This window comes from Hypomesus nipponensis, chromosome 3 (genome assembly GCF_054491055.1).
Source record: "Hypomesus nipponensis isolate SF chromosome 3, ASM5449105v1, whole genome shotgun sequence".
In the NCBI taxonomy this organism is placed as follows: domain Eukaryota; kingdom Metazoa; phylum Chordata; class Actinopteri; order Osmeriformes; family Osmeridae; genus Hypomesus; species Hypomesus nipponensis.
Window position 1 is genome coordinate 4,092,549 of NC_140363.1, and position 15,914 is coordinate 4,108,462.

The following is a 15,914-nucleotide window of genomic DNA, read 5'->3' on the forward strand; positions in this document are numbered from 1 at the left end:
ATAATTGTGTTTAGACCCTGTGTGCAGATAAGGACAGCAGTTGAATATTTTTGTACTTTCCCTTCATGCAGCTTTTGACAATAGTGTAGAGCACAGAGATGGGTCATGTTCAGACCTGCTCCAAGGGGTTGTGGTTCACATCAGTGAGAGCCAGAGGAATGACATGGGTTAAGCACATAACTCAGGAGCTTCAATCAGGTCTTTTATTTGTAAGGCACAAAAGACATTTCCTTACTGCAGAATGGTTCATTCAATTAGAGTAAATGGTTTGTGGGTTTTACAATACATTTCTTTCCCCCTGCGTTTTAAATGAAGCTATAGTACACTTTTTTTTAATAACATAACATTATTAACAAGTACATATTTGTAACTTTTACATACAACAAAATGAAGAGTTTCAATGAAAATGACAAGACATTTACAAAGCTTAAAGCAGTTGCCTCATCGTTGTCAAGGAAAGGAGGGGTGGGGGGGGGGGGGTGTATAGAGTCACTACAGCATTCTAACACACACTCACTCTCCATAGTCCTCCATGACACATGCTCAAACACACATTAGAAAGCAGCTCTGAAACATACAAAAATGCTTACAAAATTATAGGTATATTCATGTACGTACATAAATTGGCCCTTGACAACATACACAAACATCTACCATTCACAGGTCTGAGTTAAGCTTTGTTCACCTAAGGTTGTCCTATGCTAGCCTAGGAGGGGTTTCACAAACAGGAGCTATATCAGGGTAGTAAGCTTGGACAAACTGTTAGGCTTCCGCTATCCCCCCCTCCCCCCCCCCCCCGACACCACTAGGGTTTATTCTAGAAGGCGCTATAGTTTCTGCCTTTAAAAAGATATTTGAGGAATGCTGTGCTTTTTTGAGATCCCCGATTTCATCTGGCTAGCTAACATTAACAATAAGTCAAGTGCATCAGTCAACAGTGCTGCTTTACTGCCATCTTCTGGCTAAAAACACCACCACACATCCTGTTCTTCTACTAAAGACACTTGCAATATGTGAGAAGGGAAGCAGTACAACAGTCAAGTTACCCAATGACCCTCTACAAACTCCTCATGGAAAATGTAGAGAGCTAGGTGTTATTGTTTGCCTGACATGTTCATGGACTGAAATGTCCCTATCCCACTACAGCTGAAAGCTGATTGGCTGAGACCCAAACAGCCATGTAACTCGAGGTCTACCCTAACTTTAAGAATGCTGTGGGCTAAAGTAACCCTAGTAGGTTAATGTTCTCTTTATAACTAGTTAAGCTTTCTGATTAGGCCAAAATTGACTTTTACGGTCCCAATTAAGTTAATCTTGGTTGAAAAAAACAATAAAGGAAGCAGAAAAATAAATTGGGAGAGATGAAAGGTGCTTAATATAACAAACATTGATTTGTTTACACGCACATTTACACCCCCACCACACTTGTTTAGACACACACTTTTAATTAGACTGTCTCTTACTTAGAATCCTCTTCTTTAAGGTTGGAACAGAACATGTCTTGAAGAGGTCCCTTTGGCTCTTTGTGCGGATTTGCATGACACCACAGTACTTTCCTCTGCACTGAACTTACATTAGATAGGGTGAGGGGTTGAGGGGACTAAGCCACCAATCAACAGACAGATACAGGATGAAGGGGGGAAGGTCTATTGACGCATCTCCTTTATCCCACTTGTCTAAGATGAAGGTGTGGAGATAGAGAGGGAGGGAAGGGGGAAGAGGGACAGATGATGGGCCAGGCAACAGAATCAAATACAATCAGACTAATTTTATATATCAACAAATAAAGGAAACCCTTGGAGAAAAAAAAAAAATCAAAGATGATGCGCGCAGAAGAGGAATGAAGAAGAGAAGGAGGAAATCGGAGAAGGGGAGAGCAGAATGATGTTGCCTTAAGCAGAATCTGGGGAGACTGACAGTCAACTCTTACTAAACTCCTCTCCTCCTACCTCAAAACCCTTTGAGACAATTCCTCTTAAGGAATAGAATTCTAAGCAGCATCACCTACCCATAACTATGTGAATCTCTCCCTTTCTTGATGAGAAATTCCCTATGATCCTCTCTCCCTCCACACTGTGGCAACAATGGGGCATTAGTCAAACTTGTCTCCCTACCCTCTCTCTCCTCCTCCCAGCCTCCATTCACTATGCCATGCTGCACCACGCTTCAAGGTCTCTTCCCATCAGTCTGACTTGTCCCCGTCCTCTTCTCTCTGGTCCCTCTCGGCCCCCTCTCGGACCTTGTCCTCCTTGGCTAGCTGAGCCTGGGCATGGGAGTGGGAGGCCAGGATGGAGGAGAGGGAGAGCAGGCCAGAGCTGGAGGTGACAGCAGGTAGGCTAGGGGGCGTCAGACCCAGGGGCAAGGGTGTCATGGGCAGGGCCAAGCCCTGGAGCTGAGACAGCTGGTGAACCTGGAGCTGTTGCTGAAAAGAGATGACACACACAAGAGCTTACTACAATTAAGACCGGGATCCACTGAAAGGAAAACAAGGCAAAATTCATCCAACAAAATGTCTTCCCCATTCATTGGGTGTGCTCAAGCCTTTCGGCAAGCACAACCATTGTTCTCTCTCATATATATTATTTATGGGTGCACGATATTGAATTCTAGCCGATATTCGATATGCCGATATTTACAAGCTCATTTTGGCCGATTGCCGATGCCGTTACCGATATACACCTCTGCTTTTTAATTATTGAAAAGTCTCTCCTGTACTAGAATTAATCTGTTATTATGGTGGGGTACTTTCTGTAAATTCGGGACATTAAAAACTTTGTATCATTTTAGAAATAGACATTCACTCATGAAAACTATTGAAATGATTTCAAATATGGCAGATTTATTTATATTTTCACATCACAATTTTCATACTTGAACAGTACCTCCTTGAACTTGAACAACTACAGTTTCCTTAAAACTGTGTTGTTGACAATGACACATTCTTGACACATATGCACAGAAAGGCAGCTGTAACTCTGTAAACTTAAAATGTATTGCATCACTGACACTGTACAAACTCCGCCAATAGCCATTTTGTCATCATCCTTTGATACTGTGAAGTCCTGCCACACAGCCGACATGTTGAATCATGTTGTTGGCGCTCGTAGTAACTTCTAAAACTGATTGTTCTAATCCTTGATTCTGATTGGCTATATCGCGTTCCATGCCGTTGTAAAATCCAGCATAACCTTTCAAGTTGTCCTCATAACATAACATTCCATATTACTGCGCATCGAATATTTCAAATAAAAAAAGACAAATTACAGCAAGCAAGCAACCTAGTCGTAAAGAGAATGGCAACATTTGTTGTGAATTTTGATTAGCTGGGTGGGCTGACGTTTAACGACTGGTGGGAGACTATTGATAGAATGGAGTAGAAAGAGTTTAAAAAGACCAGTCATGCAGAGAAGACAGAGGCTGAAATCGAAGCGTTAGCAAAGCCAAGGAATGAAGCCGCCACTATAAAGACGATATGGGCCGCCCACTGTTTTCAATCTGTTGCGTGGCAACGATTTATGTAGGAACTATACTTTGTAGTGGCGGAAGAATGACGGTTTATTATTAAACTATTTTGTTTCTTAAATTTGATTGTCTTTATTTATGAAACCATATCAAATATTTGTAGTAACAGTTTTAGAAAAGCAATAACGCCCGCAAGTCCGCGTTTTGCGCTGATTTAGAACAGGTAAGGGGAGTTGTTAGGCACAACGCGACGGGCTTATTGCTTAATTAAACATTTGCTTCGCGTGCGCATAATTTGCACGTCACCTTATGGGCCAGGTACATCGGCAGAAAGATTCATATCTGCAGATGCCGATAATCAAGTTTTGAAGCTTTTATCTGCCGATACCGATGACGTGCAGATATTATCGTGCATCCCTAATATTATTTATTATTTCTCCACCCCTAAGAATCCCTCAATATTTGGACTACATAGACAACGTTGCTGTCAAAAGTTTGTCTTGTTAGCAGATGCGTTGCTTCTATTTGGATTTACGTTCCGTTGCACTGTTTAGGCTTGAATTAAGTTTTTTGTGGACAAAAGTGCCTTGTGTGGCCACAGAGAACTCAGTGCTAGCCTAACGTCACAACGTCAGCACAAGTCAGAACGTCAGCACACGTTAGCAACAACACAGTTGTAGTAAGACAGACAGCGATATCAGTGAGCCCTCAGCATTAGTACCATAGCTTAAAGTCTAGGAAAATTGAGGCTACTTTTCCCTAGGTAGCTACGAACATGTCTTAATCTGCTACACAAATCGGTTCCCCTTCATTCTTTTGGTGAACAGTCTCACAAGCCCTACTTACCGGGCGTCATGGAGCCAACCAGCCAAATATTTATTTTGCACTAGCGTTGCTACCTGCATAATACCTACAGCTGGCAGCTGTGCTCCATCTTGCTCCTAGATTTGGACCTATTCCCAGTAAATTGTAGAGCTAGCTAACTACTACACTTCTGTTGTGTGGGAATTGCAGCAGCTAACCAGTCAAAGGCCATACAAAAATACAGGAGCACACCCCACAATTTCCCCAGAAATGGTACCCTCTCTAGAAATTTATCATTTTCCCATCCCTAAGGATTTCTCAATGTTTGGCCTACAACGTCGGCATCAAAATGTTTGTCTTGATCCCGATTGCGTTGGTTCTATTGGGATTTACGTTCCATTGCACGTTTTTCTACGATTAAATCACAAGTGTACAATATGAAATGTAATTCGCCACTCGCCTTTCATCAACCCCAAGTTCGCGTGCTACAGATCTGTTGCTGCTGGTGAGTGCTTTATGCACATCTTTCTGTTTGAAAGCTAAAGTGTAAGAACGTTTCGGCATGCTGCTTCAGATTTCTACACAATGTAGAACATTTGTATTTGTGACAGTTAAAGTAGGCCTGCTACACATGCACACCTAATTGATAGCCAATGCAGGGTTTTTCCTGCATAGAAGAAAATGTTAGCATGCGCCAAAGCCGTTTTCCCGAGTGCCTATGACAAATCCGGAGCGCCTAAGGCAAAAAAAAGTCAGTGATTAATAAAAAATAAATAAAAAATAAAGTCTATCTAAATAAAGTTAATCAAGTTGATAAGCGTGTCTTCTTGTCTGATCAATACGCAACTGTGAGGTGCGCGAATGGACAGAGCAGCCACTAAACTGTCGTTTCGCTGCGAGGGCCTATGGAGGACCAAACCTGCCATATTTACAAATGAATGAATGAATAAATAAATGTCCACATCCATGCATTTAGACAAATTAATACATTGTACTAATTAATGCACAATTGTCAATCAATATTACCTTATAATTGACATGTATTTATGTATTTATTTGTGTATTCATTTATTTATTCATTTATTTATTTATTCATGTATTCATTCATGTATTCATTCATTCATTCCTGTATTTCTTCTTCTCAATATGTTAATGAGATGTGTCAATCAAAATAAGTAGGCGGTATTTGACACACCATTGGCTAATCGTTTTCAACGCTTTGTATTCAATTATGTAGCCTTACATCCATCCTTGCTGTCATGGACAACATGGACAGGCTGGCCGACCTTGTTGACAAAGATTTAATTCACCATATATGATATTTGGATAAACAAACATGTTATAAAGATTTTACTACGTTAGTTGTGAGCTATCACTTAGGCCTAACACCCAACTTCACTACGGTGACCGGCCAACCATGTGTTTACCCCGATAAAAACGATATCCGATCAATTTTCAAAATGTAAACATTTTAAAATAAAAATTCCTGATTGTTGATTGCCAAACCAACATATTTGTCCTGTGTGTAAGAGCGAGATAGACGATCTGTCATAGCCCCCAATCAAGCAAAAGAGAAATTTGTGAAGATTGACGACACAAAGTAAATCATTGAAGATGAAAAGTAGCTTAGTCCTAAATGGAGTTGTATGCCCCACAGCACATATTTTACAAAGACTATACGGCAACAAAAGCCAAACGTTGCCACGTTATGTTGGGAATGGGATGCCGTTGCGACGGTTGTTGGAACAACAAGTTGCCTAAATAGCCTGTAGCCTATGCCATGTTTATGTACCATGTCAGCTTTACATGTATAAAAGGAAAGCTAGATTGAATCTATGGCTCTGGATTGATTGCAATGTCTGAACATCAGTTTCCACGCCTACTGGCCTCCTCTCATTATCATATTGGGAACAATGAATGAATGAATAAATGAATGAATGAATAAATAAATGAATAAATAAATGAACAAAAAAATGAATATATAAATGAATGAATAAATCAATCAATAAATGAATACATAAATAAATACATACATACATACATACATGTAAAATATATGTAACTATTGATAGACAATTGTGCATTAATTCATATATATATTCATTTATTTCTGTCTAAATGCATGGATGTGGACATTTATTTATTCATTCATTCATTCATTTGTAAATATGGCAGGTTTGGTCCTCCATAAGGGCCAGCCTCGACGTTCTCTTTAGAGCAATAGTAATCCCGTTGATAGAAAGATCGAGTGTGTCTTCTTGTCTGATCAAGATGCAACTGATGTGCGCGAACAATAGCTTGCTTCGATAAACTTGAATTTCATAATTTGTGTGTTCCATTTCTGGCCACTGGTTAGTTCTAGATAATATTGATATAAATTTTAGTAGTTTGCATATATATGTAAAGAGGTAAACCTTGAAAATCTTTGAACCATACATGATAGCACCATGGGGCTTGGACTATTGTCAATCTATTAGCTTATCTTTTTTAGTCTAAAGTGGAAGCAAAATGATTTCCTCAAGCATAGCCTCCATTATTTATGAAATGGTGAAAACAATTAATAAATACATGTCTGCTAATAAGGTGACACCGGTTTTTTTTGGAGCACCGAAGACCCATTTTGACCCAGGAAAAACCCTGCAATGAGAGGGCGTTGACGCACTCATACTGCCCTTGTACTCCCGATAAAACGTGCGGCTTAAATTTTACACTAAAAGGTCAACCCTTTGTGTTTGATCTCCTTTGTATATTATTTGTTTGTGTATGGCCTACAATTCACTAAATCTCTCTTACTAATTAAACGCCACCTTCGAATAAACACCGCCCTCAAATAAACACTCCACCAAAAATGAACATTGTGTAATAAACGCTACGTTACTGACAATGATCGCTTCCAGCAAACTTTTGAATTAGCTATTTCCCCTTAAATCCGAGAGGGACCAAAGAGAAGAGGACGGGGACAAGTCAAGCTTATTTACGTTTTTGGGGGCATATTTTTTGGGGGTACTGTCAATCGTTGCTAGTGTACGTTATTTGAGGCCACTTTTTCAGGTTGTCCTCTCATCCCTCGATAGTAGAAGGCAGAAGAATAATCAAATTGTCCCGTTTGAAGTCTAACAGGCTGTGTTCCCGCATGTTTTATTTTGCATCAGAATTAGCTTACAGCAATGACTGTTTATGACCGTTACCATGACAATTGCCGGCTTGGGAAGTCGCGCCAATAATTCAGGAAATGGATCATGGGAGCTAGGAATAAGGTTCTACACTTCTATCACTTTTTGTAAATGAGCAGCAACAAATGTATGCTTTTAAATCTATGCAATCTTCATAAATAATAAGTACGCATTTTAATATAAAATATACAGAAATATCAGTTGCAAAAATTACAGTTAATAAATGGACCCATCTGCAACCAATGCAAGCAAGCACACCCTACAATTTCCCCAGAAATTGTACCCTCTCTAGCTCTCAAGTCATATGTAACCGCCTCCACAAGGCAGTAAAGGATAGCTGGCGACGCGAGGCAGGCGAATAGGCCACCCAGCAAGAGGAGCAAATCCGATTCTATGCTAATTGCACGCAAAATGTTGCCTCGGGTTATTGAGCAACAACCAACTAGCATCTATGTTTATGTGTTTCCAGCCCTCCATTATGTTGTCATCCGTTATCAAAGCCATATAGCTACCTTTAGTCGCATAACTATTGCTACGTTTGTATAATTATAGTATCACTACCGGTTCCAAGTAAAAAACTAATCACACACACACAGAACATGCTTGTCACTGTTTACTATGGGCATTAGTGGATGAGCAACATCAGTATGGCCCATACTATGAGCTACTGACTTAGCTCATGTGTTAGTTCATGTGTTTTGGGAGAGTGGCTTTGAAGTGAGGGGGTGGGATATTTGGGGTTGGATACTTTCAAAGTCAAGCCAAAATGGCTAGTTTCACAAAACGTATCCAACCTTTAGCCTTAGGCGCTTCAGAGTAGCAAGCACAGCTTGCGTCTGTCTAATCTGCATCTTTTCACTGCAACTCTGCATTGAGATTTAGGGAATGATGTGATCCGTACAGGACATGGATCAACTACAGTCTGTTACACCACCCACAAATTGCCTAAATACATCGGCAATTGCCGATTGAAGAAGTGACGGCTGTCCATGGGGAAAGGTGCGTGTATCGCTCAACCCTATTACAGAAGTCCCTATGTATAGTGACGAACACACAGAGTACAAACAGATTCACAAGCACACATATGAAGCACACACTTACCCGTATGATGGAGTTCATCTCAGGTGGGGTTACCTGCTTGGCTCTCTCTATGGCACCCATGACCTGCTGCTGATGCTGAAATATATACAAACGCACACAATCAACACCAGAAGTTATATTACAATGATCAATAATCTACACTTATCTGAACAGTAACTTTACATGACAATCCTACCAATAATTTGATTGAGAATCTGAACGGAAACGTAGCTCAACTGAAGTTAGACAAGCAAATCTTTGGAGAGGAGGGTGCCATACCTCTTGTGATAGGTAAGGGAGAACTTGAGCACAGATTCCATTGAGTCTCTTTACCACCTCAGCCTGGGAGGAAGAAACAACAAACCCAGAAAAACTGGATTTTACTGAACAATGCCGTAAAGACTTCAAAAGAAAGAGACAACAAAGTAATGGTCAGGTGCGGATAGAAGTCTCTTACCTGTTTGTGCATTTCAATGTTCAGTCCATAGGACATCTCATAGTACTGCAAAATTAGCATGTGTGAGACATCCAATTACAGCAATAGTTGGTTTATGAACTTTGGTATGATATCAAACTAAGATGATGTCACTGACCATGATGTAATGACGCTGCATCTCTGACTTCTCACTAGCTAGTTTATCACACTCCATTTTCAAACTGAAAAGACAGGTCACAAAGCACACATATTAAAGTCAGCTTTCCAACTGTATGTGTATCTGTTTGTATTTACTAGACTTGTACTTACATATGTGTGGTTAACTGACTCTTTACCTGTGGTATTGTGCTTGGAGGAACTGGAACTCATCCTTGATCCGGTCACAGGAGTCTGAGGTGGTGAACTTGAGGGGCTGACTGGACTGAGAAGATGTCTACAAAACCAGTGTGAGAACACCCTGTATGTAAAATACTCTTATCTACTAAAATGTTTCAATAAAATAGTAACCCTCGGTTACTAAACTTTAAGGTTAAAATGTTCGTTTATCCTATACCTTATCTTTGATTTTTTTTAACCAGTTTTAAAATTAACCCTGACCCCCCACTCTTAACCTTAAATCCCACACTTGTCTCTGAACTATGTTATCTAGGACTCAAACGCACGAGGATGGGGGGGGGGGGGACACAATGATGAGAAGTAATCCTGGATTAGATAGCAGCGTTTTATGATAAGGTTAGACAAATGGGGGTCTGATTTACCGACAGCAAAAGTATCTTAACCAACACGCTACCTTGATAATCAACCAAAGAGCTAGCATTTTGTGTGTTTTGGCAAGCTCCTTGGATGTTATAGCAATTCACTAAAGGATAACTTTCTACATGATCGGGGGACAGAATATAAACAGAATGCCTGGGGCACATGGCACACACGAACCTACGCTTATTCTCTAGTTTATACGATTTGAGGGCGAATGTTGGTAGCTGTAATCATTGTCTTGTTGACTAGACAATAGCTTAACAAGAGTAAAACTAATGAGCAGTTTCTATTTTTTTCTATCAAGAGGTTAACTTGTGACTCCACATATGCTAACACAGCTAACGCTAGCTACGAGGTTAAGATAGTTTCGCTTTTTAACTAGAGCTAACGTCGTTAGCAAAATTACGCTTGGAATAACTACTTACCGAGTGTCTTGATTGTGGAAACATCATGTCAGTGGATGTTACGGAATATTTCCTTCCGCGGTTAGGTGAATAAACTCAACCCCTCCACCTATTCGGTTGGGTAGTTATGTCGACAGGCTATTATACTTGAAGTGGAACCGCAGCAGCAGCAGTAGCTTGCTAGACAGCTGTATTGCAATCGTTTCTCAATCTAACACCGTTGTTTTTGTTTAGTTCGATTTGCTTGTTAAAAAGCCAACTCAAATGTTTTGTTTTCTTTGACAATCCCTTTCCGTGACATTTGATAGACGTTAGATCAGCAAAAACTGCATGGAATTTTCTAAACAAAGGATATGTTAGCTAGTAGCTAGTTGTCTTAAATTAAGTGGATCATCGCGAGGAACATCTCCGTTATACAGATTGGAAAGGAGCCTCGAATTTTTTCTACATTAAACAACGTTTACAAGCTTATTCCACCCAAATTCCCTGTCTAAACTGGCTATCCAGTTAGCTATACAATGTACGATGTCGAGGAACGAACGCCCCATGTGATGTGGGATTGAGGTGGCGCACTAAAGGTCCATTTTAGATGTCAAATGTATAAAATTACAGTGCGGAAGTGCTGTTGCAGCATGGCATGCCCCTGGTGGAAAGCGTGCAGAACTGTGGGTCCATACGTTTTGAACTACAGCGGCGCCATAGACGGCGGGAGGAGTTACCAACAAAGTGTTGCAGGAATGACGTATTTTGTAGGCCAACCCGGAAGTTAGCATATCGCCAATTCGCCATACCCATAGACCTATATCTCTAGACCAAGCTACGGTCCGTTTCGCGCTCTCGCTTGCCTCACTGCGCCACTGAGTACTTTCCGTAGAAACGAATGGGACGCCATCTTTAAAGCACAAGCTCGCTGTGTCTACTGTAATAAGTCTACGAGTGAGGCAAGTGAAAGCGCAAAACGGACCACGCCGGCTTTCCAGTTTCGGCTCGTCCGGTCTTGCGCAGAACAGTGGCTAGCTCGTACAGGCCAGAGCCATAGAAAAAGAGTTGCGACACTTCCATAGACTCCCATTGTTATCGAGGAATGCGGAAGCAAAGCGTGTCTCACTCGAGCTATAGTTCCAAACATTGTATTTTCCCCCGTTGAACCCCATTCATTTTCAGTATCTCCGAAGCAAGTTGGCTGGTAAATTGTTTAAAATCATGCATTTTTTCATATTTCAACCACCACATATCAATTGTTATGAGTAGTATTTCATATAGCCAACTTTAGATAAACAATTTCGTAAGATTTTAGCTTGTTAGATTCTAAATGCAGTTAGAGCTAGACTGTGGGTCTAGTATCTAGAGCTAAGCAACACTTTTACTGTAGCTAGCTAGAGAGCACCTGTATTATAACCAGAAGTTCGTTGGTTTATAGTCTGTCTAACTAGTTCTAGTTATTGGTGTTCGTTGGGATACAGTTTACATAATCTGCTCTTATTAGCTTATAGTAGCCTACATCTGATTAGAGCTAGCAACAATGAATTGCAGATTAAAGCCTTGGGTCCCCTATCGTCGAGCAACGCTCGACAGGAATTTCAGGTCCACTCAATAGCTAGCTAGTTAGCTCAACTAGATGCATCTACTACTGCGGTCTAAGGTTTGTGAAAAGCAGACATTTAGATCACCTGGTCACTACAAACAAAAGAAGTGGAAGAACACTGGACATATTGTACAATAAAATGTTTGATTGAATTGCAGTTGGTTGCCTTGTATATTCTGTTCTATTTTTTTCTATTGAACAGTTGCTGGTGATCATGGTTAGATTCAACTTGCATCAAGTACTACAAACGTCGAAGGTTAAACGTTAAAGTGGAACTGAACTGATTTATGAAGTACGGCTCATAATTATTACAATAAAATCACAAAATGTATCATACAAGCCCCAACCCCTCGGCTTGAGGCAACAGCCCCGGTGGATGTAGGTGGTATTGCATTTCCGATTTTCTACCCGACTCGTCCGGTCGTTTTTATTCTATTAACTCCAGTCAACATATCTAAAACTATCTCCCCCAATAATTTTTATTCGATTCTCGAACCTGGCTCATACTACTAGCTTTTTCATAAAATATTTTTTCCTGATTTTTGCTAAGATTGAAACCAATCCAAAATGGGTAAACTAGCAGCCCATTTATTTGCTTACGTCAAGAAAAGTTGCCTGGAAAAACGTGCTCGCGGATACAAACAATGAACGAGCACAAAAGGGAGCATCAGCCAATCGCTGATTTACCTGAGCTGAATGAGAACAAGGAGAAAGGATTTGATAATCTACAGCTGCCTGCCTTCATTGTAGCACGTTTTACAAATGGTTGCACATACATGACGGTTGTTTGTAGAGTTAATTTCAATCATTTTCATGCAGATTTAACCATTTTGTAATGAACGCTATTATGCTCATGGCATGACAAACGTAATTATAGCCTAATATAATTAGTTATAATATCGTGGCATGTTACGGCGTCATTATATATTGTTGACATGTTATTCTGAGGCAAAGCCAAAGATGAATAAATCATGTCTGATAACGTCAATATTGTTAAGGTCGTTATATTTTTAGAACTTTAAGTCAGTTAACACCACAATGGTGGCATTAACAATAAGCTAGTAATAGTAAACAACACATCATCATTATAATAGTTACAAAGGTATAGCTTTATTTGCTTTGCAAAGCTAGAACAACAACGGAGCCAGCTCACAAGCTCGCGTACGGTGTTCATTTTAGGACATCCTCAGATCTCAGACTCAATTGTCAGACTCAAACGAAAAAGGCGTCAAGTCTCAGACCAAAAGTCATCAGACTCAGGCGAAACGGCTTCAGTCTCAGAAAAACTCTGTCATTCTCAGACCAAACGCCATCGTTCTCAGACAAAACGGTCTCAAACCAAACGCCATCGTTCTCAGACAAAACGCTCTCAAACTAAACGCCATCATTCTCAGACAAAACAGTCTCAAACCAAACGCCATCTTTCTCAGATAAAACGCTCTCAAACTAAAAGGCGTCATTCTCTGAAAAAACGCTGTCAAACTAAACGGCGTCATTCTCAGACAAAACGTTCTCAAACCAAACGCCATCATTCTCAGAAAAAACGCTCTCAAACTAAAAGGCGTCATTCTCAGAAAAAACGCTGTCAAACTAAACGGTGTCATTCTCAGACAAAACGCCCTCAAACTAAACTTTGTCAGAATTGTTTTTATCAAAACTTGGGTTGAATTAGTTTTCAACAAACAACTTAATACGTTGCTCTGATTGGTTGTAGGTCTATCCAATTGAGCGTAGAGGCATTTGTTTTACGAGTTTGGCTCCTACTCAAAGCCCAACGTAGAGTTTTCAGACTTATATTCTGACTATAATTATGAGTATGACAACGTCAGGCTACCAGAGTTCCACTGGGAGTGATCGCGGTAGAGTGCAAAATGAATGGGAGTCTATGGAGCTAAACGGCTAAATTTGTCTATATTATGCTGCAATTTAAGTCCGCCTTTTAATTCTTGGACAATCTGCTGTTTTTCTTGGAGGATATATTTGCAAATTTTTTCAGTGTTTGGTGACAAAATGCAAGCGCGCATAGCGCAAGAGCAAAACTTGTTTTGACCTTCATCTGAACGCAGAATAGCTTTTTGAGCTTTATGTAAAATAAACATTGCCGTTTTCCAATAGCCTAGGTAAAACCTTGTCTAATGAAGGTGATGTCTTCATCATTGCTGGCTCCAAATTGTCGATAAGGGAAGCAGAAACATGCTAGCTTGGCTGAGTACTCTAACCAAGTTCGAGAGCGATACCAACTTGGGTTGAATGCCCGAGGACCTTGGCTGAAAATGCACATGGGGTACGTTCGCAGAACCGGCTGCATTGGAGTGCTGTCATTCAAACCATGGTCGCCTTCACCCAGTTAAACTTTGCGTTTAACACTGATTAACACTGCTGTTTAACACTGCTTTCTAGAGGCGGGATGTCGTCACTTTGCCGTAACACAATTGAAATGCATGGTGAGAGATGTCGTTTATGGTCAATCCACGCTCTAAAGCAGCGTAGACTTATTTCAATAGCCCATTAATCTTCCGCGGGCCACATAAAATGACGCGGCGGGCCTTGAGTTTGTCTTTAATATAATATTATGTGACTGCACCTGCAGCACTCATCGTCTGACTAGTGACAGCTGGTAAGAGTGTCACACGTGTGATGAGAGGTGGGAGATAAACAACGACGATTTCTAACTTACAAAGACGCAACAAAGCAACGTGTTTTCGACAAAAAACCGCTTCTCCACCTACTGTTCTGGCGGTGAATTGTTTTCAGCACCCCCAGCCTTCGGAGAACCATAAAGGCAACAGAAATGCTAATCCGTCCTATCCGGCGGCCCGCCCATCCGTAACGGAGTCGGAGTACCATACTGGCACCTTAACCTGTCAGCTGTGTTTGTCGATGCCTCGAGAGAAAACTAGAAGTAACCCAGACCCCCGCCCCTCAGCTTGATGCAACGGCCCCGGTGGATGTAGGTGGTATTGCATTTACGGTTAGGTTCCCGACTCTTCCCGTCGTTTTTATTCTATTAACTCCAGTCAACATTTACAAAACTATCTCCCCCAATAATTTTTGTTCGATTCTCGAACCTGGCTCATACTACTAGCTTTTTCATAGATTAATTTTTCCAGATTTTTGCTAAGTTTGAAACCAATCCGAAATGGGTAAACCAGCACCCCATTTATTTGCCTACGTCAATAAAAGTTGTCTGCAAATGTGCTCGCGGATACTAACAGGGCACGAGCACAAAAATTCACATAGGCTGATAGCCGATTTACATTGAGCTGAATGAGCCATAGACTTATCTTGAATGAGCACAGGGAGAAATGGCTTGAGTTGCCTGCCTTGTTGTAGCAAGTTTAGCAATGGTTGTCACACATACATGAAATGTTGTTTATATAGTTTATTCCTGTTATTTTAAAACAGATTTGATTTTGGTAAAAACGTTCATGACATGATGGCATATTATGTTAAGCCCGAGCATAGATTGTTGACATGTCTATCTGGAGCAAATAGACGAAGATTAATAGGCTACTTTAACTGTTAAACACAATAGGAAATGATATAGGCCTATATTTAAATAATATTAGTCTTGCCTTCAGACGCTTTTTGTTAAACACACCCATTATTATTTTTTGATCGTGTCATCAAGCCAGACTGCTTTGTGGGACACTGAAGGTCCTCAGTGACTATGTTTCACCCCCACTTACATCTGATGGAAACACCTTGTAGCCTATATGGTTCTGTAAATATGCCCCTTTCAAAGGCAAATGTTCAATAAAGTACATTTTAGACACAGTTCTCAAGCTTTTATTTATTACATTATTACCAAATCTTGTTTGATCACTTTATATCCATTAATAGGCGTTTGGTTTTGTAGGATGAATGTTACGTGCCTGCACGTTGTGTGGCCCTGCATGTCCTGTGTTCTGTTTTGTGTTCTGTCTCCTCCTACTGGCTCATCTTCCCAGTCATCAGTCACCCGTGTTCAGATGTGCACACCTGGGTCCAATTGGTCATCAGCTCCTCGCCACACCTGTTCCGGATCCCCATCAACCAGTTCCCTTTATAAGCCCGTGGTTCTGTGTGTTTTGTGGGAGAGAGTTGTGTGTTGAGCTGTGGCAGAGCTTTGAGTTTGGTATTGGTTTCCCCCTTCTGGTTTACGTCTATTTGTGTGTTTGGTTTAGAGGCTGGCTTGTGTCGTGTCTTCAGGTTCAGTGGCGTGCACCGTGGCA

The 15,914-nt window shown here is 40.7% G+C and overlaps 1 protein-coding gene across 1 annotated transcript; it reads right to left on the reverse strand.

The window, feature by feature from the left end:
* Positions 1-189: 189 nt before the first annotated feature.
* Positions 190-11,049, reverse strand: LOC146299398 (TLE family member 5-like). Its single transcript, XM_084684534.1, has 7 exons — positions 10,137-11,049; positions 9,291-9,388; positions 9,113-9,176; positions 8,977-9,021; positions 8,799-8,861; positions 8,541-8,615; positions 190-2,422 (listed from the first exon to the last, which is right to left on the reverse strand). Exons 1-7 carry the CDS (start codon positions 10,161-10,163, stop codon positions 2,183-2,185), a joined length of 612 nt encoding a protein of 203 aa, XP_084540660.1. The 5' UTR covers positions 10,164-11,049; the 3' UTR covers positions 190-2,182.
* Positions 11,050-15,914: the final 4,865 nt, after the last annotated feature.

What these genes read in the sequence shown, in the direction of transcription:
- LOC146299398 (XM_084684534.1), bottom strand. Translation starts at nt 10,163, where the DNA reads ATGATGTTTCCACAATCAAGACACTCG. An exon ending in CTCCAAGCACAATACCACAG is followed by an intron (nt 9,177 to 9,290) that starts GTAAAGAGTCAG and finishes CTGTCTTTTCAG; the next exon opens with TTTGAAAATGGAGTGTGATA. An exon ending in TCCCTTACCTATCACAAGAG is followed by an intron (nt 8,616 to 8,798) that starts GTATGGCACCCT and finishes TATATATTTCAG; the next exon opens with CATCAGCAGCAGGTCATGGG.